General features: G+C 37.5%; 5 protein-coding genes across 6 annotated transcripts; 2 read left to right on the forward strand and 3 right to left on the reverse strand.

Moving 5' to 3' along the window:
- Positions 1-483: 483 nt before the first annotated feature.
- LOC117654099 (multidrug resistance-associated protein 5-like) lies at positions 484-8,615 on the forward strand. The gene is made up of 21 exons (XM_034400282.1): positions 484-640; positions 1,077-1,218; positions 1,315-1,398; positions 1,486-1,612; positions 1,697-1,873; positions 1,952-2,099; positions 2,186-2,341; positions 2,430-2,533; positions 2,621-2,768; positions 2,894-3,011; positions 3,102-3,240; positions 3,314-3,443; positions 3,560-3,795; positions 3,891-4,114; positions 4,201-4,378; positions 4,465-4,654; positions 4,744-4,940; positions 5,056-6,263; positions 6,389-6,581; positions 6,671-6,835; positions 6,916-8,615. The coding sequence occupies exons 2-21, from the start codon at positions 1,103-1,105 to the stop codon at positions 7,042-7,044; spliced, it is 4,167 nt and encodes a 1,388-aa protein (XP_034256173.1). The 5' UTR covers positions 484-640; positions 1,077-1,102; the 3' UTR covers positions 7,045-8,615.
- Positions 8,616-8,656: 41 nt separating this feature from the next.
- On the reverse strand, positions 8,657-13,540 carry LOC117654107 (guanine nucleotide-binding protein-like 3 homolog). Its single transcript, XM_034400291.1, has 11 exons — positions 13,380-13,540; positions 12,961-13,065; positions 12,420-12,881; positions 12,101-12,346; positions 11,936-12,023; positions 11,681-11,861; positions 10,305-10,447; positions 10,055-10,224; positions 9,887-9,987; positions 8,904-9,087; positions 8,657-8,826 (listed from the first exon to the last, which is right to left on the reverse strand). Exons 1-11 carry the CDS (start codon positions 13,396-13,398, stop codon positions 8,732-8,734), a joined length of 1,794 nt encoding a protein of 597 aa, XP_034256182.1. The 5' UTR covers positions 13,399-13,540; the 3' UTR covers positions 8,657-8,731.
- On the reverse strand, positions 10,454-11,674 carry LOC117654118. The gene is made up of 2 exons (XM_034400311.1): positions 10,737-11,674; positions 10,454-10,650 (listed from the first exon to the last, which is right to left on the reverse strand). Exons 1-2 carry the CDS (start codon positions 11,160-11,162, stop codon positions 10,603-10,605), a joined length of 474 nt encoding a protein of 157 aa, XP_034256202.1. The 5' UTR covers positions 11,163-11,674; the 3' UTR covers positions 10,454-10,602.
- Positions 13,541-13,797: 257 nt separating the features above from the next.
- LOC117654113 (pre-mRNA-splicing factor 18) lies at positions 13,798-15,525 on the forward strand. The gene is made up of 6 exons (XM_034400305.1): positions 13,798-14,014; positions 14,105-14,222; positions 14,308-14,477; positions 14,556-14,759; positions 14,847-15,059; positions 15,168-15,525. Exons 1-6 carry the CDS (start codon positions 13,952-13,954, stop codon positions 15,408-15,410), a joined length of 1,011 nt encoding a protein of 336 aa, XP_034256196.1. The 5' UTR covers positions 13,798-13,951; the 3' UTR covers positions 15,411-15,525.
- Positions 15,521-19,721, reverse strand: LOC117654104 (activating signal cointegrator 1 complex subunit 2). Of its 2 annotated transcripts, none has more exons than XM_034400287.1 (15): positions 19,573-19,721; positions 19,242-19,337; positions 19,002-19,162; positions 18,723-18,906; positions 18,436-18,636; positions 18,116-18,348; positions 17,840-18,025; positions 17,590-17,745; positions 17,349-17,466; positions 17,112-17,252; positions 16,899-17,027; positions 16,690-16,790; positions 16,408-16,587; positions 16,075-16,325; positions 15,521-15,992 (listed from the first exon to the last, which is right to left on the reverse strand). In XM_034400287.1, exons 2-15 carry the CDS (start codon positions 19,272-19,274, stop codon positions 15,853-15,855), a joined length of 2,214 nt encoding a protein of 737 aa, XP_034256178.1. In that variant the 5' UTR covers positions 19,275-19,337; positions 19,573-19,721; the 3' UTR covers positions 15,521-15,852. The 2 variants fall into 2 exon arrangements, with proteins under 2 accessions (XP_034256178.1, XP_034256177.1); XM_034400286.1 differs by having other exon boundaries at positions 19,537-19,674.
- Position 19,722: the final 1 nt, after the last annotated feature.

Genomic DNA, 19,722 nt, shown 5'->3' on the forward strand with positions numbered 1-19,722 from the left:
CATTGTGATATTTCTAACTCAGATTTTTCCTTCTCAATTTCCATTGCAATTATTTAGGAGTACGAGACACTTCAAAACAAATCCCTCGTGATATTCAAAAGCACACTTTTGTACACATACATGGAAAGGGTAAAAAGTAAAAAAAGTTAAAGTTATGTTTTCTTTTTCCTTTTGAACATAAACCCCTGAAAACAACTATACTGAAGAAAGAAATAGTAGAGGCACTGTGATGTTATAGTTTCCCAGTGTTCTCTCTGCAGGTACAATTTTATTACTAAGTTACTATTTTAGACCGCCAAATATCCTTGAAGAAACTGACGATGTTCAAAATGTTTTTTAATGTAAAACTAATGTATGGAAAGAATGATCGTGAAATACAATACAATACAGATCGTGTCCGAGCCTACACCAGTCTCTTGTCTCATGGGCCAAAAGAACGACTGTACAGTTTGGCGACTCAAAAATACCGCGTTGCGGGCTGTGCACGACACAACAACAACAGCAGCAGCACAGCAACAACAACAATCTGTATAAACATGGCGGTGTCTCAGTGCTTAACTTCGTTACATTAGTTATACATTTTAATTTTAATATGAGACGCATTATTGTACTAATCTAAGTGTGTACCTACTTGTCTAGTGTAAGTTTTCGGGCGTGACCTAGTGTTTCTCTCTTTTTATGTCCTTTAACTTTATGGTCTCAAATGTGTATTTAACTTGACATAGGTTAGAATCAACTTATTTAAAGGGATTAAGATGTTCTCCTGTTGGTTGAATTTTGGCCCAGTGGTCTGTCATGTATTATTCGTGCATACTGTTTCTAGGGACACTGGTCGTCTTCTCTGCATACTTTTCATACGATTTTAAGTCCGCTTTTGAGGTCATTGTACCAATGCTCCCACCAACTTGTTGAATTTAGAATTCTTAATGAATGGCAAAGATTTTCAAATAGTGTTTAAAGAAATCTTACATATGAACATATAAACTGCTTTTCCTTTGCATTCTTTGTAAGGCGTTATCGTTTCTATGTATTTTCTACAAACATTTAGACTTTAGTTTTTATGGTTTTCTGTGCAGGACTGTAAGCTACTGGCTGCAGTAGTATGGCTGATACCAGGGGAGGGCATCATAAGTGGCTGTCTACAGGTTCCCTTTGCCTTAGCCTTGAAGACGAAACAAAGACCAATTTGGACGAAGAAGACATGGGACCTTCATCTAGGTCAGCTTGCTTAAGTAGAATTATGTCTCACGAATGATAATTAAAAATATCTTTTGCATTGTGTGTTAAAATTTATTGTTTTATGACCCATTGCAGAAGTCCCCCCTCTAATGAGGAACCAAGGGGTAAAAAATATGGTTCAGCAATGAAACACCTCCTTCCTTATCGTAAAGCTCCTCCGTATGTACTGGTTGAATGTTCTATTTTGTTGCGTGTGTGTTGTACAAAGTTGCGTGCTTTATGTGATGAATCTGTTTTACTTGTTAGAGACAGCCAAGTAATGCCTGGCAATTCGTCTGGCTTATTTTCATTCATTGCTGTGTCTTGGATGACAAAACTCATGTGGAAGGCTTATCGTCATGGACTGAGTCAAGATGATTTATATGAACTTCATGTAGGTGACCAAATTCTTTCATCCCAGTAACTTTAGTATCTATTAATGAAAGATGCTTTTCCCAACCTCTGCCCAAATTTCTAGCCTGCTGACCGAGCTGAAGCAAGTTCCTGTCGACTTGAAAACTCATGGCACAACCGTGTTCGCCAGCAGGGATTTGAAGCATCACTTTTTTCTGTTATGTGGCGTATCGTCAGAACAAGAGCTATTGTGGCTACTGTCTTGATGGTTCTGGCTGTCATATTTCAATTCCTTGGTCCAGTGAGTTCCTTTAATTAGCATTCATCTCCAATGCAACTATTCAATAATACATGTAAATGTTTTTACTTATGTTTACAGGCTATTTTACAACGCCTGATCCTTCAATATGTCGATGATGAATCTCAACCTCTTTCGTGGGGCTTGACCCTTGTTGGATTTCTATTTGCTGTGCAATTGTTACGAAATTATTGTTTTGGGGCAGCTTATGTAATGGGCTTACACACAGGCAAGCTCAAACCTAATTGGAATCCACTTTATAAAATCTGTTTCAATTGACCAACTTCTTAAAGGTTTACCATTTATTTTTTACAGCAATTCGTATACAAGGCTCTATTCAACACCTTGTTTACAAGAAAATGCTGCTACTTCGGTCTGGTGGAGAGAGAACTTTGGGCCAAATAATAACGTTTTGTACAAATGAGCAAGAGAGGGTATTTGAAGCTGCTCACATGGGAGTTCTCATTTTAGGTAAAGATTAATCTAAAAAAAACTGGACTGTGTTGGCTGTTTCTCTTTTCTCTAAGTCACTACTGATATAATCGTTTCATCTGAACAGGAACTCCTGTCATGTTCACTATGTGTGTTATCTATTCAGTCTGGGTGCTAGGACCATGGGCATTAGTAGGAAATTTAGTTATACTGCTGTTTTACCCTGTGATGGTTAGTTTTCTGCTTAGTTTGATGTGTGTTTTTTTCTTCATGTTTTCCACACAGTGATTATTTTGTTGATTTTTCTGAAAATTACAGGCCGGCGTTGCAAGTTTAACCAGCATGGTGCGAATCAAAACAGTGCAAGTCACTGACAAGCGTATTGGATTAATGAATGAAATTCTGAACAGTATAAGGCTTATAAAAATGTATGCTTGGGAGGACAGCTTTGCTAAAAATATATGCAGTAAGTATGTGATTGGTTACCTCTTTATTAGTTATTCTGATAGGATTATTCATTTCTGTTTTCTGTAAAATATTGTATGTTTTGTATAAATATATTCCTTCACTGAAGATTTAATTTTAATCTAGGTGTACGAGAGTTAGAAAGACAGCAACTACAAAAGGCAGCATTCTTGCAGTCTTTTAGCAATACTATTACTCCTTCCATAACAATTTTAGCCTCGATTGCCACATTCCTTGGATACAGGTATGTTTTACATATTCTCCTTTTGTCTGAAATAACACCAATAGACGTCTTATTTTAATACTCCTCTATTTACCATTTTGTCTTTCTTAGTTTAACAGGCAACAACTTATATACAGCGGAAGCCTTTACAATTTATGCCATTTTTACTGCAATGCAGTTCACTGTTGGCACTCTTCCTTATGGTATTAAGTGCTTGGCTGAAGCAAAGGTGTCATGCAATAAAATTCAAGTATGTAGAGCATCTGTATTCTCCTTTCATGTGTCATGTTAAGTTCATATTTCTAATTTATTGTCCTCTGTAGAAGTTTCTTCAGCGCCCCAACTTTGAGTCAACAAAGAATACTGGAGGAGTATCAAGCAATGGTCAAGTTATTGAGATCAGAAATGCAACTTTCATTTGGGATGATGATGAACCTGGATCTAAATCAAAAGGTCAGATACACATACACATAACACAGCTCAGTATACACATAACTTGCACTTCATTTATGATATAAAATTGAAATTGTTGTTATATTTGTATTTCTTAAACTTTGTTTGCTCCACAGCTGAGGTAAAACAAACTAAATCTACAAAGACTGCTCTAAAAGATTCTGCCAATGGATTGAAATATAAGAATGGTCAGCTGGAAGCTGATGGGCTTCTACATCCCTCTGACAGACCTGAAATTATTTTTGAGCCTCTCAGAGATATTACATTGACGGTTGAACAAGGGAGGCTACTTGGTATTTGTGGATCAGTTGGTGCTGGAAAAAGCTCTTTGCTGGCAGCAATAACAGGAGATGTAAGCATGTGGTACTGTGCCACAATACAACTTTCAATGTTGATTTTTATCCATTTCATTCTTTACCTACTGGGGCTTCTTTTTCTTCTTTTTAGATGATACGTCTGCAAGGTGACCTTTCTGTTCATGGCAGTGTAGCTTTAGTTTCTCAGCAAGCTTGGATTTTTAACGAAACTCTTCGTGAAAATATTCTTTTTGGACTCCCGTATGATGAGGAGCGGTACAAAGATGTTATCAATGTCTGCTCATTACAAAGAGATCTAGACTTGTTATCAAATGGTGATATGACAGAAATAGGAGAGAGGGGATCGAATCTCAGGTGCGCTTAAATTGAAATTAGTGGCAGCTGTACATAAATGTAGATCATGCATTTTTTTGGCAATGAACTTTTTTTTTCTTTTTCAGTGGAGGTCAAAAACAAAGAGTTAATTTGGCTCGTGCTGTATATGCTAATAAAGATGTGTACTTGCTGGATGATCCACTCAGTGCTGTTGATGCTCGGGTTGCAAGGCATATATTTTCGAAGTGCATTAAGGGAAAGCTTAGTGGCAAGACAATTTTGCTTGTAACTCATGGCTTGCAGGTATGTTAGAATTGTTGTACAATCTATTTTATATCTCTCTTACTGACTTCATAATATGTACCATTGTCATTCTGTATTGGTGTCAGTTCCTGGCTGAGTGTGATGAAGTTATTTACTTGAAAGAAGGCTCTATCACAGAAAGGGGAAGTCATTCTGAATTATCAAAAGCCTCAGGAGACTACAGCCAGATGTTGACTTTTGATCATGCTCGTGCTGTTAAAAAACAAAACAGTGCTGACGATACAGATTTGAAAACAACTGATGATGTTCTTCCTGGTCAGTGGTTGTGGAAGGTGTTTTTACTTGTGTTTAGATTGTTAATTTAAAAGTATGTTTACCATAAAAATTCTTTCTTGGTGTTGTAGATGAACTTGGTGGGAATCTGACATCAGCAGAAGAACACAAATCTCTGGGACTCCAAGGATACCTTCAATACTTTGTTTTCTGCGGTGGTTACTTTATTATGCTGTCTCTTTTGCTACTTGTATTGCTCTTTACTTTGGCACGTTTATTCTCTGGTATTTGGCTTCAAACATGGCTTGACAAAGGGGATGGACTCGAGGTAAATATACTAATTCTTTATTTATCTAATTATATCTTACATAAGGAACCAAAAGAAAAGTCCTGAAAGGTTGATTTGTATTGTTTTGACGTTTTATTTTCTCCTTTATTTTCAGGCAGAAAGGAGGAATAATATGACCTTGTTCAATGTAACATACAACAATGACAAACTCAAGGGGCTGGTTAATGACAATCCAGAGAGGGCTTTTTACCAACTAGTCTATGGACTAACTTTTATAATTACTATTTTCATTGGTATATGTAAGGGTTGGGGTATTGCTAGACAACTTCTCCTTGGATCATCTCGTTTGCACGATACCATGTTTCGTAAGACCATACGCTGCCCTATCTCGTTCTTTGATGTGACTCCTACTGGCAGGATTTTACAGAGATTTTCCAAAGATATGGATGAATTGGATGTTCGAATTCCTTTCTTTTTTGAGTTTGTTTGGCAAGGTCTGCTGTTTTGTGCCACACAAATGCTGCTTATTTGTTTCATATTTCCCATATTCAGCTTTGCTCTGGCTATTGCCGCTGCCTTGTTTGCATTCCTTGATATTTGGCTGAACAAAGGACTGAAAGAAACTAAACGTTTAGACAATCTGCGCAAGTCACCAGTTCTGAATCACATCACATCCACAATGGCTGGGTTGTCTGTTATCCGTACATTTGGTCGTCAAAGGGTGTTCTTAGAGCGCTTTTGTGCTCGTCTCAATAGGTCCCTTGCTTCAGATCTTATATATCGTTCTTCAGTCCGTTGGTTCACATTCAGAATGGATATGATTGCTGTTGTTATGGTCACCTTAACAGGACTGGTGGTTGTTTGTTTACGGGGAACAGTGACCTCTGCCCAGAGTGGTCTAGCCTTATCTTGTGTTTTTGCAGTGTGTACTTTTATTCCATATGTGATGCAGCTTAAGTCAGAGTTTCAATCAAGGTTCACATCTGTTGAAAGAGTCTTGGAGTATTCTTCTGACCTGCCAGAAGAAGGTCCTAAGCATATTCAAAACTCCCCAAAGCCTGTCAACTGGCCAGACAAGGGTGAGATCAAAATGGAAAATGTACAATTACGGTACCGGGATGGGTTGCCCTTGGTTCTTCAAAATGTATCCCTTCACATTTGTGGAGGAGAGAAAGTTGGTGTTGTTGGCCGCACTGGTGCAGGAAAATCGTCTTTAATAACAACTTTTCTGAGGCTCACAGAGCTCGCTGGAGGTCACATTCTCATTGACAATGTGGACATATCCTCCCTAGGGTTGCAAGAATTGCGCTCAGCAATTGCTATTATTCCCCAAGATCCAGTTCTTTTTGAAGGAACATTAAGGTAGGTTCTGATTTAAAAAAAAAAAAAAAATTACATCCTTTGGACTAAGTGTAAATAGTCATTTCCATTATTAAATGCCAGAATAAAGATGTGCCTTTTTCTTTTCTTTTCTTTTCTGGGAGCAGATTTAATCTTGACCCATTTGGAGAGCACAATGATGAAAAAATCTGGGATGCCTTAGAGAAGTCTCATCTAAAGGAGAAATTAAGCCGGGAAGAAAAGCAACTATTGACGCCTGTAAGTGCTGCTGGACAAAACCTTTCTGTGGGAGAAAAGCAGCTAATCTGCCTGGCAAGAGCAGTTTTACGTCAAAATAAGGTTGTAGTGTGTTTTACCTCTAAATAATAACAATATCCTGAAAGTTGTGCTCGAGGCTCATAATTGTCATTTTCTTTAATTACAACTAGATTTTGCTCCTTGATGAAGCTACTGCATCTGTGGATGTTGAGACAGATTTCTTGATTCAGAGGACCATTAGAGAGACCTTTAAGGGATGCACTGTTATCACAATCGCTCATCGACTACATACAGTATCATCTTATGACCGAGTTATGGTTATGGATGCTGGGAAAGTATGTGGTTACATTACAATAAAAAATATTTATTTGAAGTTACCCTAAGAAACTTAAAATAATGATGTTTTTCATTTCAGGTGGTTGAATTTGACAAACCCTCAACTCTTATGTCAAACAGAGAGTCAGTGTTCTATGGAATGCTTGAAGCAGCTGGTGTAGCTATGGATCCTTCTCTGGATTTGTCACCTGATAGTCCTTCTCGTTAATGTTTGCAATGAGCAAAATCCTATTTTATCTAACACGCCTCTTAAATCAACAATGTGCTACAATATGCTCTCTTTTTGATCTAGTGTTACTATGCAATGTGCTCTCTCCTTATCTTAGCATTCATTCTGAAATGTTGCTTCAACCAGTGCGCTTGTCCTTGTCCCAGTGCATTGACAGGATTTGAAGCTTCCATTGATTCCCTTTTGTTTTCTAACTTATCATAACATTTAAAATAACTGCTGTTAAGATCTGGAGCTTGATGGCTGTGACATAATTGAAACAAGAATCTCGTCTTTCTTTATGATGAGCTGAGTCCGTCCAAGCTCTTAATAAATAGATCATAGAAACAAGTTTGTTGCCGTCATTTTCTTAACTTATTAAAATACATACTTCGTTGTAACCTAACATTTTTGATGATATGTTTTGTATTTTTTGTATTCATATTTATTAAAACAATTTGTCCATTTTGAGACATATTTACTTTGTGGCTTCCAAGTCAAGTGTTTCTTGTTTCAGTTTAATTTTTGAAAATTAAAGAAATTGAATGTGATGTTTGAGGGTATAAAAACAACAGCAAGATAAGTACTTAAGACATATGTGATGTTAATACTGTTTATTTGTAGTTGATTTTTCTGTATCCTATCCTTGTGGCTAGTAACAGACACCAAATATTGTCCCTGTGGTTAATTTCTAGAGTGCTCATATTTATCTTTTTTAATTTTAGCCAGGTCTTCACTTACTTCATTCTTATTATTTAAGAATTTGAAATGAGTGGAGCGGACTGCAGGGTTGTAGTAGTAGCGTCAGCATAACTGCTCAGCGTTCTAAGTGCCTCTGTTCTTGTTTTGAGGACCAAAGACGTTTTCTTTTATCTTGATGTAACTCCTGCATTTTTTTGGCAGTTTACATCTAACCTTGACTGTACTTAAGTTTTCACTGATAGTTCTTGTTTCTTTACTGTTATGCACAAAATGACAATAGAAATGAATATGTAAGTGCTTCCAAATGTGCCTTCACAATTAGTCAAGAGGTTCTAGTTGAGTAGCACACAAACCTCCTCTCTATAACGTACTTATTATGAAGTATTATATATTGGAGATCTAGATTTACTATTATTTCTTTATTTGAAATTATTCTGTTTTTAACAGCTGTTTTAGTTTCCACTTTTTATTTTATTGCTGACCACTGTCTGGGCATCTTCTCCAGATTATTACTCTTAGTGCATGCCCAGTGACTAAAAGTTGAATGTTGTGTACCTGTCATTCTACAAGCACTATACTTCTCTTCTCAATCAACGTATGATCAGAAGGCACAAGTTCTTAAGTATGTATGTTCTAAGGGGAAAAGTGACCCAAAGAATCCCTTTTTCCCTCCACATACTTTGTCTCTCAGCTACTTAGACTATTGACAGCATTCCAATTCTTAAAAGTTTAGGTGGACTGGTAGACTGGTGTTGGTTGAGTTTGCACCTAAGATAAGACTTTAGAATCTGTGTTTTGTTACATTGCTTTGAGTGTTCTTTGCACCAAGAAAAGGAAATAAAAATTGTGTTAAAATCTAAGTTTATTATTTATCAAGCAACTGAAGCCAAGGTTTAATGAATAAAATAAATCATTCAAGACAGATTTATTACCTATAATTATGATCACAGTTAATCAAAAGCTAAATGTATAGTAGCTTGGGGGTTCACTTGGTGAAATCTGTTTCAAAGTCATAAGAATCATCTCCACCATTGAGGGAGAAGTTCTCCAACACTCCAGCTAATGCAGCAGCATGACGAGCTAAGAAAGAAAGACAACATAAGAAAACCATAATAAAAATGGATTTAAATACCTGAATGAAAAACTGAAGAACTCACAGTTTCTTGCCTGCTTTTTCTTCAGTTTTTTTGCCTCAAGTTTGTTGTGCAAATTTAACTTTTGATTTCCTTCCAACTGCATAAGAGTTTCTTCTTTTTTCTGATCTTTTGCACTCGACTTCCTACTTTCACCTCTATCAATTTTCCTCCTTTTCTCAGCAACAACTTTCACATTTTCATCAACCTAGAACAAAATATCTTATTAATAATAAAATAAGCAGCTTCAGTCTTAGTTATGGGGAATTAGGAAAAAACATGATTCAGTGTAACTCCACTTGGCGACCAAGGTGTCGATAGACGCACACATCAGTGCATAAGTCGAGTCATTCCTCTTTGAGACTCTTGAGACCCAATCACGGCAGGGACCACTAACCAGGGACTTTAGTCTCACAGTGCAATGAAAATGTTATTTGGAAAAACATGATTCAGTGTAACTCCACTTGGCGACCAAGGTGTCGATAGACGCACACATCAGTGCATAAGTCGAGTCTTTCCTCTTTGAGACTCTTGAGACCCAATCATGGCAGGGACCACTAACCAGGGACTTTTGTCTCACAGAGCAATGAAAATGTTATTTGGAAAAACATGATTCAGTGTAACTCCACTTGGCGACTGAGGTGTCGATAGACACACACATCAGTGCATAAGTCGAGCATTTTCTCTTTGAGACTCATGAGACCCAATCATGGCAGGGGCCATTAACCAGGGACTTTAGTCTCACAGTGCAATGAAAATGTTATTTGGAAAAACATGATTCAGTGTAACTCCACTTGGCGACTGAGGTGTCGATAGACACACACATCAGTGCATAAGTCGAGCATTTCCTCTTTGAGACTCATGAGACCCAATCATGGCAGGGGCCGTTAACTAGGGACTTTAGTCTCAGTATACAAGTTTTGATATGCAGTAGAAATACAAGATTCTCTTGACAGCAATCGCTAAGTCCTTACTTGCAAGTTATAAAAGCATATTTCAAAACTTACCAACACATCACCACCTCTAACTTCCTCCATCTGTTCCTGGGTGTCAGCATCATCCATGAGGGCCACAACAGGTTCTGTAGGGTCTATGACCAGAGGCTCAACTGAACACAGAAGCTTATTTTAATTATTGTTCACAATCAATGATAGCACAGAACAAAATGAACATACCTTGAACACATCTCCTTTTAGGTGCGCTATCCTGAAATTCTTGCAAATTTTCAGCTTCCATTTGCTTGAAGGAGTCTAAATCAAATTCAGCTGCATCTTCTGTCACAATACAAGCACTAACATGAGTGCTTTCAGCTTCTGGAGGAACTGTATGATACCTAATTTTACCCCTAAATTTTACAAAACAAAGAAAATGACAATATAGAACTTGTTTTGATTCTGCAGAAGATAGAGATCAAAGATCACTCACTTGTTCCAATCATCAATCAGCTGTTTAGCAGCCTTTTCAATATCAGGTAAGCCCTGTTTCTTAAATTTTCCTGTTGCTTCTGCTAATGAGATGAAGAATTCTTCTGGTGTGTCATACTCGGGAAGATTATACAAGATCATCATCTAAAACAAGGTACAAACATATTCTCTTATCGACACATTCTTGGCTGCAACTGCTACAACCACCAAGTTGTTCTTCTGTTAGGTAAAAAATGTTGAAATCTATCTTAGCTCACTTCTTATTACAGAAGGAACTCATGGGAAACATCATTTTCTTTTCAATGAACCAAATAGCTACTAGGCAATGACTTCCTTGCAGCAATATCCTGATCCATTGGAGTAGAAGTACGTATGTTAGTGAAAGACATATTTCATCCAGAAGCATTATGAACCAAGCTGGTTCTCTCTTTACCGCATTAAAATTGTTGAAATCTATCTTGGCCCACTTCCACCTATGGTAGGAGCCCATGGGAAACATCATTTTCTTTTCAATGGACCAAATAGCAACAAGGCAATGATATCCTGCCGCAATATCCTGATCCATTGGAGTAAGGTAAATTAGTAAAAGACATAATTTATCCAGACGCATTATAAACCAAGCTGGTTCTCTCTTTAGTAAATTAAAATTGTTGAAATCTATCTTGGCCCACTTCCAACTATGGTAGGAGCCCATGGGAAACATCATTTTCTTTTCAATGGACCAAATGGCTACAAGGCAATCACATCCCTGCAGTAATATCCTGATCCATTGAAGAAGTAAATTCCTACAAGACATATTTTCTCTAAAAGCATTACAAACCAAGCTGGTTCTCTCTTTGGTAATTGAAATTGTGGACATTTTTCTTGGCCCACTTCCAATTATAGTAGGAGCCCATGGGAAACATCATTTGCTTTTCAATGGACCAAATAGCTACAAGGCAATCACATTCCTGCAGCAATATTGTGATCCATTGAAGTACAGTAAAAGTTAATTGTCATAAGAAAGATTTTCACTAGCAACACAATAAACCAAGCTGATTCTCCCTTTTGTAGATAGATAAGATTGTTGAAATCTTTATTGGCTTACTTCCAACTACGGAAGGAACCAATGAGAAACATCATTTTCTTTACAATGGAAATCATGGCTACTGAAATATAAGTCATTTAGCATATAAGAAACCCATTAGTGTAAAGAGAGGAGCACAAAAATGTGTGCTTTACTGGTAAACTTGGGGCATAATCAAACCAGTAATATGGTCAGTAAGAAACTATTGATGAGCAGGGGTGCAGGAGAAAGATGACAATCTCACAAAAATTTTAAACCACTGAAGGTTATTTTAAAATTCACAGTTTTCTTGTAAATACGTAACGCTATACCTGTTGTTTGTTCGCCCGTTGTAGAATAGCAGTTGCAGGTGTAAGTGGATCAGCAATAGACTGAACGTGTACTGCATTCTTCAAAACAGATGAAGCATCATTGCTACTTGTATGAGCAAACACAATACCAGGACTGTCCAGTAACTTTATCTTCTTATCCAACTCAACCACCTGAGCAGATCTAAATATGTATGTCAATTAGACAAAACAGGTTTCTTTTACGATAGAAGGCTCATTGACTTGAGATATACCCACTTGGTCACACCTGGCATAGCTCCAACATTACAGGCACGACTTCTCTTGAGACTGTTGATGATACTGCTTTTACCAACATTGGGTAAACCTGAAATTTTCATGAAAGTATTAGTAGACTAAAGTTTAATGGGCAAGAATTTCTAACTTTTCAGTAACATGACTTACCAACTATCCCAACATGAATAGAAGTTTTAATGTCCTTGTTTCGACAATAATTGTTGAGCAAAGACATTAAGACCTCAGCACCAACACACGCAGAAACTTGAGTTTCTTGCTGGCTCCAGTTCTTCTTCACCTTGCGTCTACCCAACTTCTGTTTCTGTTTTTGAGTGGAGGCTTTGAAGGCAATTGCAGGCACAGAGCGACGAAGGTACTGAAGCCATTTTACCAAAATTTCTTTAGGTACCAAATCTAGGAAAAATATTAACAATTAAGCCAACTACCCTTACTTTCAAATGTACACACATGCATACAATACATTTACCAGCTTTGTTTAGAACAACCACCAATTTCTTGTTGCCACGAGCCTCTCTGACAGCTTCTTCAACTTGAAGACATCGAGTTCCTAACGGATCTCTGGCATCTACAACCTCAAGGACAACGTCTGCAGCATCCACAACTTTGCGGAACTCTTTGTAATACGCTTTCAACGAGTTCTCAGTTTTCTGCACAAATTCAGAACCAATACGGGAAGGCTGTCCTTCTCCCCAAATTTCATGCTGTGCAAGTCTAGATTGAGCACTCTGTACAAGATCATTTAGGCTTTCAGATTCTTCACCCATGTCAACATCCTTCTCTTCTGCCTCCGCTTTCCTTGCAAGATGATTTTCGAAAGCCTTCTTGAGAACCTCTTTTTCCTTTTGTTTGTATTCGTCCACTTCTTTCAAAACCTCTTCTTTAAAAGGGCAGATGTTTGGAACTTCAATTATCTTGTTGGTCTTGTTACCTATCAAAACAAAATATAATGTGAATCAATTTGTTCAGCAATGGTAGAAAGCTTCAGAAAGCAGCCAAACAAAGCTAACCCTTGCCACTTTTCTTCTCAGCACGTCTTTTCTTCTTGTTATGTTGCCTTACACGTTTCTCTATCTTGTAACGACGCTTGGCAGAAACCCGCTTGCTTGGCTTTTCTGTAATAAAATAAAGAACGAGAATATAGTGTCAATGCTACGCGAGGTACGACGCCGCATGTTGCCGGATTGGTACAACCTAACCAGATTTCTCAATTTCCTAACGGAATATCCTGCGTCCGTAACAATTCAATCGCATGGCAGAGATAAACTGAATACGAAACAAGGCCTTCATTTTGACATCGAATAGTGACGTACTAGTACTAGTTAATTAAAACTAAAAGTCAAGGCAGGGCAGAGGGGGGCATTGCGCACACTAATCCAGCAAACGCACACACGATCAGAGTCAAACGCCAAATTATTGAGGAACTTACTTAAACATAATTTCGCCATCTTCACAAATTAAAATAAACAAGTAATAATACACAGATTGAACGTGCTTATTTACTAAGCACAACACCACGCGCAATTGTGCACGTGGGGCTCCCGAAGGCCAAGGCTTGAAAGAAAGAAAAGAAGGTGGAAAGAATATTTTAGTGCAGAACGGAACCGGAAAACGATTTGAAACAAGTTAAGAAACATTAAAAAGAAAAGCAAAAGTTCTCACAAAAGTAAGAAAATTTGGTGCCGCGGTAACAGACAACTTATGTAAGACTAAAATAACGAAATCGTCGTTCGCATGTCAGCTATCTTCCAGTTTTCGTAACAGCTGAGGATCTAGCCACCGAGTGAAGAACTTTGCAGTTGGATAAAGTGGTTTCGTGCGAATAGGTGAAATTGGAGGGTAAATAACGTATGCGATGGTCTTGTTGCCGTTGCCTATCTTGTTGTCTCGTCTTCTGGAAAAAAGCTCTCTGAAAAGTTGAAATATGACATAATTTTGAGGTGTTTGAAATATGTCAATTACTTGAAACTACGTTGAGATTGGCCCTCACATTTCGATAAGATGGAGGCCATAAAGGCTGAAATCGCACGAAAGAGAAAGCAGCTATTAGATACTAACGTCATTGTACGTAAATAACCCTATTGCCTTTAAAGCTTTGTTTTGGTTTCCGTGTTTCTATTTCTAAGCTTTATTAGGTGTCATGGTTCATTTCAGACACCTTCGGAGAAATACTTTCGACGAGGGGATTTACTAAAGAAGGAGGAGGAAGAGTATCAAAAGAAATATGGCTGTATTGGGGTCTCGGAGCAATCAGAATCAAAGTCATCAGGAGGTAAGGTGTTCTTGGTTTGTACTCCCACAACTATCATCCTTATTTATGCCTCAAGCTAGTCACATTTCTCTTATTTTCTTGACAGAAGGCACCTCTGATGGGAAGTCTGGCCCAGACCAAACTGAACTTCCTAGAAGAGAAGTTATTCGGCGCCTGCGAGAAAGAGGAGAACCTATTTTCTTATTTGGTGAAAGTGAAGCAGAAGCATTCCAACGTCTCAGAAGAGTTGAAATCTTAGAGCCGGAAGTTAACAAAGTGAGTTGGGGTGACGACACTGTCAGAGTAGCTGAGTCTGTTGAAGTAGTATTCATGTCACATGTTATTGATTGACAGGGATTCAGAAACGACTTTCAAGAGGCTATGGAACGAGTTGACCAGGGCTATTTGAAAGAGTTAGTTCATGAAGGCCTTCCAAGGGAAGGTGAAGTGAAAGTCCCTACTGTGGAAGTAACCTGGGAGGACATTCATCAAAATGTTGATCTAATTGGAAAAGGAGATCGGGATCTTGACATGAAAGTGACATTTCAGCTACTACAGGTATGTATGCAACATTAAGAAGACCTTGATGTCAGTCGCTGCACTGAACTGAAACAACAATCTTTACCCATCTGTTTTTAATTTCAGCTTCTGTTACGATTATGGGGTGAGCAGCTGAACAACATACCAGCCGCTGAAAAGCGTACTACCAAAGTAAAGCTAGCAAGTGCCACTTACTCACAAACACAAACATACTTAAAACCCTTGCTACGCAAATTGAAGAGCCGCACCTTACCTGAAGATATTTCAGACAGCCTCACGGAAATTACCAAACATTTACTGGATCGAAATTACTTGAAGGTAAGTGTATTTGTTTACTTGGCATCAGACATGTATGATATTTGGTGTAGTCAGCTCTTTAAAAAACAAAAAACAAAACTTTCTTTTTCTTTCTTTACTTTCTTTTAGGCTAGTGATGCATATCTTCAAATGGCAATTGGCAATGCACCATGGCCCATTGGTGTAACCATGGTTGGTATCCACGCTCGTACAGGACGAGAAAAAATCTTTTCTAAAAATGTTGCCCATGTGTTGAATGATGAAACACAGAGGAAATACATTCAAGCATTGAAGAGGTTGATGACCAAATGTCAAGAATTCTTCACAACTGATCCATCAAGATGTGTTGAGTACACTCCAAAAAATAACTAAGTTACCTGCAAAAAGTGCAAAGTTCTTAAATTTCTTCTGTACAAACTTCTTTGTTTCTTTATTTTTTGATTAACATGTTCATATAAATAAAAATTAAAACAAGCACCATCTAAAAGAAATAACTTTAATCTCCCAAAAGCAATAATTTTATAAACCTGAAACTTTTTGCAACTTGCAACAATATCTGAGCCAGCAGAGGGTAACAGGGTACTTATGTTGCTACTACCATCAAGTATTGGTATTTCTCTTAATGTGTCTCAAATGTATCAATCAAACCAATTATCCAAACAGTCACATCAGTTAGGATTAGTTAAAAATCTATGGAGGAATAGAGGCTCTTTCAATCATGCACAGCCTCAATTGAGATTTCCAGCAATGTCACATCAAACTCCAAGTTTCTTTGAGATGAATGAAAGGAACACAAAATTAGCTATCAATCAAATTATGATGGTATCATTCCTTGGTTTCTTTTATGAGATGCTCCAGATCTTCGATTATGATTGGCCCTTGCAGATTTATTTGTATTTTTGTGGTCTCGATTTTGTGTAACTTGCTTATCTTGGCCTTGCCCTTTAGGTTTACCTAGAGAAATACAAATTTATATTAATTCTTTGGTTAGAAGTGAAACTTTTTGCATTTCATGTGTGCAAGAGCAAATTCTTACCAACAACATCAAATTTCTTTTCACCACTAGAAGAACTACCACCGCTTTTCCCCTTGCTCCTTCCACCACCTCTTTGCTGCATCCTGTCAGCCCACTGCCTTTCCCTCCTCGCTCGAACTGCTGCAGGATCCTCACAGAATGCATTTTTGGGTGGAGGAATCTTTTCTGTGTCATTCTCCTCATTTCCACTTACTTCCTCACTTTCAACCTCTTCATTTGATCGAAGAACGCGTGGCACAACAAAATTTCGTCTGAAAATTATGTTATTATAACATCAAATGTAGACCAGTGGAATGAATATCATGTTATGTTGAACAAGATAGTAAGCCATACCTCTGTTCAATTTCTCCAGCTTCTTCAATTGCCAGATCATCATCATATGTGTCATCATATTCATCATCATACATACTTCCTGTTGTGTCAACAGTTCCAAAGCGATGATAAAGGTCCCTCAGAGCCTTTACCTCAGTTTTGTCATTTAATAGATCAAATGCATTCTTCGGTAAATTTTTCCTAGAAATAGTACACAATTTAAATATTACATGATAGTAACTACAAAATTAGATTATCAGAAGTAGTAAGAAGAAAGTGGTATTGATATCAAACAACACGAACCTTTTGCCCTTATGGACTCTTGAGGTATCAATATGATCTCTGGTCATAATATCAAATTCATCATTATCAAAAACATTGTACCTCTTCACAGTTGATGGATCCTACAATGCAGAGTCAAGATAGAACACTCAGGTAGTCATCACATGTTCCCATTTTAACAAATAGCTATCATGTGCAAGATAGAAATAATATGCATATAAGAACCATACCTTTTCATTCAAGAGACCTGTGATGTGAGAAGCACTTCTATCAAGATTGCTTAATTCTTGAGGCAAAGAATCTTCAAGTACTGCATTTATCACAGCATGGCTTTGATAATTAAAATGCTGTAGACAACGCTACAAACACGAAAACAAGTTATATCTTTTAAATTCAGTAAAGATGAATGTGGACAAGTGAAAATAAAATATAATGAAACACACCTGCACAAAACCATCCCCAAGATCAGGTAAGATGTCTTTAACTTCTGATATTAATGAATCCAGCTCAACTCCCGATGGACAGTTCCCTGTAGCAGAGCTTGATGAGCTTGTTGATGGCCCATCTTCAACTAGTAACTGGTTCTGAAAGAACAATTTTGTTATTAGTTTTTTACTATCTCAAATAACAAAGTGTATGGTACGACAAAACCACAACAAAAAAACAGATGGACATCTTACTGTTTTAGCTTGAGAAGAGGATTTGGGCTTAAAACAAGTAGCATTCAGATCCTTCTTCTTGGGAAGAGAATAGGAAGATAATACTGATTCCATAAGATAATTGTATTTTATTGTATCACTGAAAGTTTGCTAAGGAAAACCATGATTAAAACAGCAAAAACAATTAAAGACACTCTCAAAAACTTTTAAACTATGTTTAAATTTAATGTTGTTAATGTTGACCAATATGCGAAAAGGATACAGATCAGGAGAGATCTGAGCTATAGTATCCAGATCATTGTCTATTCCATACACAGCATTGTAATCTCTCACAAAAGTCTGCTCAGAAAGACAGTCTGTCAGCATTGTCATGTAGTCATCCACACTTTTCTTTAGCTCTTCTTCACTCATGTCATCTCTTAAATTGTAAGAAACAAAAATGTTAGTGACTCAGTATTCATTTCTCTAACTGCACACACATCCTCCCTTGTTTCTTTATTTTTTTCACCAACCTGTTTTCAAGTAGACTCTGAACATAACTTAGACTTATTGATTTAAAAAGTCGTAAAATTTCCATCTTAGCAAGGCTTAGTTTATGTTTAAGATCTACATATTGGGAAATTTGGTCCTCACTACAGCCAATGGATTCTATTTTCTTTTCCACACGAGGTATAGCTTCATTGTAAAACATAGCCAGCCTAGGAAAAAAAATTTTTATTAGTATTTTTGGTTTGAATTCTGTATAAAAATATGTTTACAAAACGTTCGGCCTCGCCGACCTACCCTACCTGCTATGAAAATGCCGCCTACGAAAATCATGACTTGCAGGGCTGCATAAGTCTAGAAATGCAGCCCCAGTGGCAACAGTATCTAGAAGATAAAGCAACTTATCTCTACACTGCTCAGATGACATGTCTTCTAGACGAGTTTGGTCATTACCAAAGGCCAAAGGAGCAGGTTCTCCATAGACACTAAGAATAGAGGCAGCCCCACAAAAGCTATGAGTAAGTATCTTAAATGCCTAAAATTAAAGAAAAAGTGAAAGGTTAAACAGTGTGATACAAATGGATCCTTCCAAATAAATACAGTATAACATCAGGATAGACACCTCTTCTAAGAATGTTACAATTTGTGGAATGTCAGTCAAATATCTAGGCTGATTCCTAAATAATATCTCCACAAGGCTGGATATAGCTTGGCGATTTTCTCTCCCAAATAAGTGGCACAGGTCTAGGATTATTGGTAGAGTGAAAACATGATGTTCATAAACAAGTTCAGCTTGCTTTTGTACAGGAAAATAACTGAGAAACTGAAAATAGATAGACATACCAAAAGTTAAAATAGTACATCATGGTCCTCTCATAAAAATAAATAACATTTATTTTCTTCTCTTACCTTAGAATCAAATACACCTAGTCTCATAAATGCTTGAAACACTAGCTCCGCTGTTCTATGGTAGGCCTCCTCCAAACGGGGAGCTACCAGGAATTCAGGAAGCACATAGTAAGGAAGAGCTTCCTGAAGAAATGATATCAAACCATCCATGGAATGTGCACTGAACAAAATCTGGGACCAAAACCTGCAAAAGATCCATTTCAGCATGTGGTAGTACATAAGTGCTTTGCTTGATCAGGGAAGGACAGTATTGAATATTTGAGTCAATCTAAATGTTACCTGTGGTGCTCAAGAGACAGGAGCCATGTAATTTCTGTCTGAAACCGCAGATTGCGTTTGAGCCATGTCTCCTCCTCTTCCCGTGCTGAAAGACTGTCCTCCGAAAGCTTTGGAACGGGGGCATACAAAACTCTCGTCCGGTTAGCACACCACCATTTATTCTAGACATAAACAGACGTTGTAGGAACAAAATAAATTATTATTATTATTCAGGGCAACATACGTCGACTTATTACTTACAACAGCAGGCTCATCTTGAACTATTCCATTCATAGTCTTAAAAAGATAGGGGCCACTCCAAATGAATCGAATGCAAGGCACAAAGAAGTTTGTGGTCTGGAACAGACAAATTAAAGTTGGAGCTAGGCTGTTAAGTGTGGTATAACAATAATTTCAAACTTGAGAGAAACACAAAACTAGTGGACGTGGACATATCAACTTTCATGACAGGGAATACACAACCTGCCCATATCAGGGAGGTTAAGGGGAAGGGACGGAATCCGTCGCAAAAGAAGTGGTGTTTAATGTCAAGTACCTTTGTTGTCATTCCTTTCATATTGTGTTAACTCACCAAGTGTAAAATAAAATATACTTCCAAGCGCAAAATCACACAGCAAGACAAACAGAAAATGATTAAAGTAAGTCCTTTCTGCCTTTTTGACAGACACCACCACCACAAACAAACAAAAGACAGCGGACTACCTGGGACTACCCTTCACCG

Source organism: Thrips palmi, unplaced genomic scaffold, assembly GCF_012932325.1.
Source record: "Thrips palmi isolate BJ-2018 unplaced genomic scaffold, TpBJ-2018v1 HiC_scaffold_10, whole genome shotgun sequence".
NCBI lineage: Eukaryota > Metazoa > Arthropoda > Insecta > Thysanoptera > Thripidae > Thrips > Thrips palmi.

Bases quoted from the DNA above. Each gene is read 5' to 3' on its own strand.
- LOC117654099 (XM_034400282.1), top strand. From the start codon at position 1,103: ATGGCTGATACCAGGGGAGGGCATCATAAGTGGCTGTCTACAGGTTCC. The intron at 2,100-2,185 runs GCAAGCTCAAAC...TATTTTTTACAG, and splicing joins TGTAATGGGCTTACACACAG to CAATTCGTATACAAGGCTCT. The intron at 4,655-4,743 runs GTCAGTGGTTGT...TTGGTGTTGTAG, and splicing joins AACTGATGATGTTCTTCCTG to ATGAACTTGGTGGGAATCTG.
- LOC117654118 (XM_034400311.1), bottom strand. From the start codon at position 11,162: ATGTCCACAATTTCAATTACCAAAGAGAGAACCAGCTTGGTTTGTAAT. The intron at 10,651-10,736 runs GTAAAGAGAGAA...CCAATGGATCAG, and splicing joins ATTTCAACAATTTTAATGCG to GATATTGCTGCAAGGAAGTC.
- LOC117654107 (XM_034400291.1), bottom strand. The intron at 12,882-12,960 runs GTTAGCTTTGTT...TTGTTTTGATAG, and splicing joins TGAGAAGAAAAGTGGCAAGG to GTAACAAGACCAACAAGATA. The intron at 10,448-11,680 runs GTATAGCGTTAC...ACCTTGTTTTAG, and splicing joins AACGGGCGAACAAACAACAG to ATGATGATCTTGTATAATCT.
- LOC117654113 (XM_034400305.1), top strand. From the start codon at position 13,952: ATGGAGGCCATAAAGGCTGAAATCGCACGAAAGAGAAAGCAGCTATTA. The intron at 14,223-14,307 runs GTAAGGTGTTCT...TTTTCTTGACAG, and splicing joins AGAATCAAAGTCATCAGGAG to AAGGCACCTCTGATGGGAAG. The intron at 14,478-14,555 runs GTGAGTTGGGGT...ATTGATTGACAG, and splicing joins TAGAGCCGGAAGTTAACAAA to GGATTCAGAAACGACTTTCA.
- LOC117654104 (XM_034400286.1), bottom strand. From the start codon at position 19,557: ATGAAAGGAATGACAACAAAG. The intron at 19,338-19,536 runs GTACTTGACATT...TGTCTGTTCCAG, and splicing joins TGAAAGGAATGACAACAAAG to ACCACAAACTTCTTTGTGCC. The intron at 18,907-19,001 runs GTAACATTTAGA...GATCTTTTGCAG, and splicing joins CTGTCTCTTGAGCACCACAG to GTTTTGGTCCCAGATTTTGT.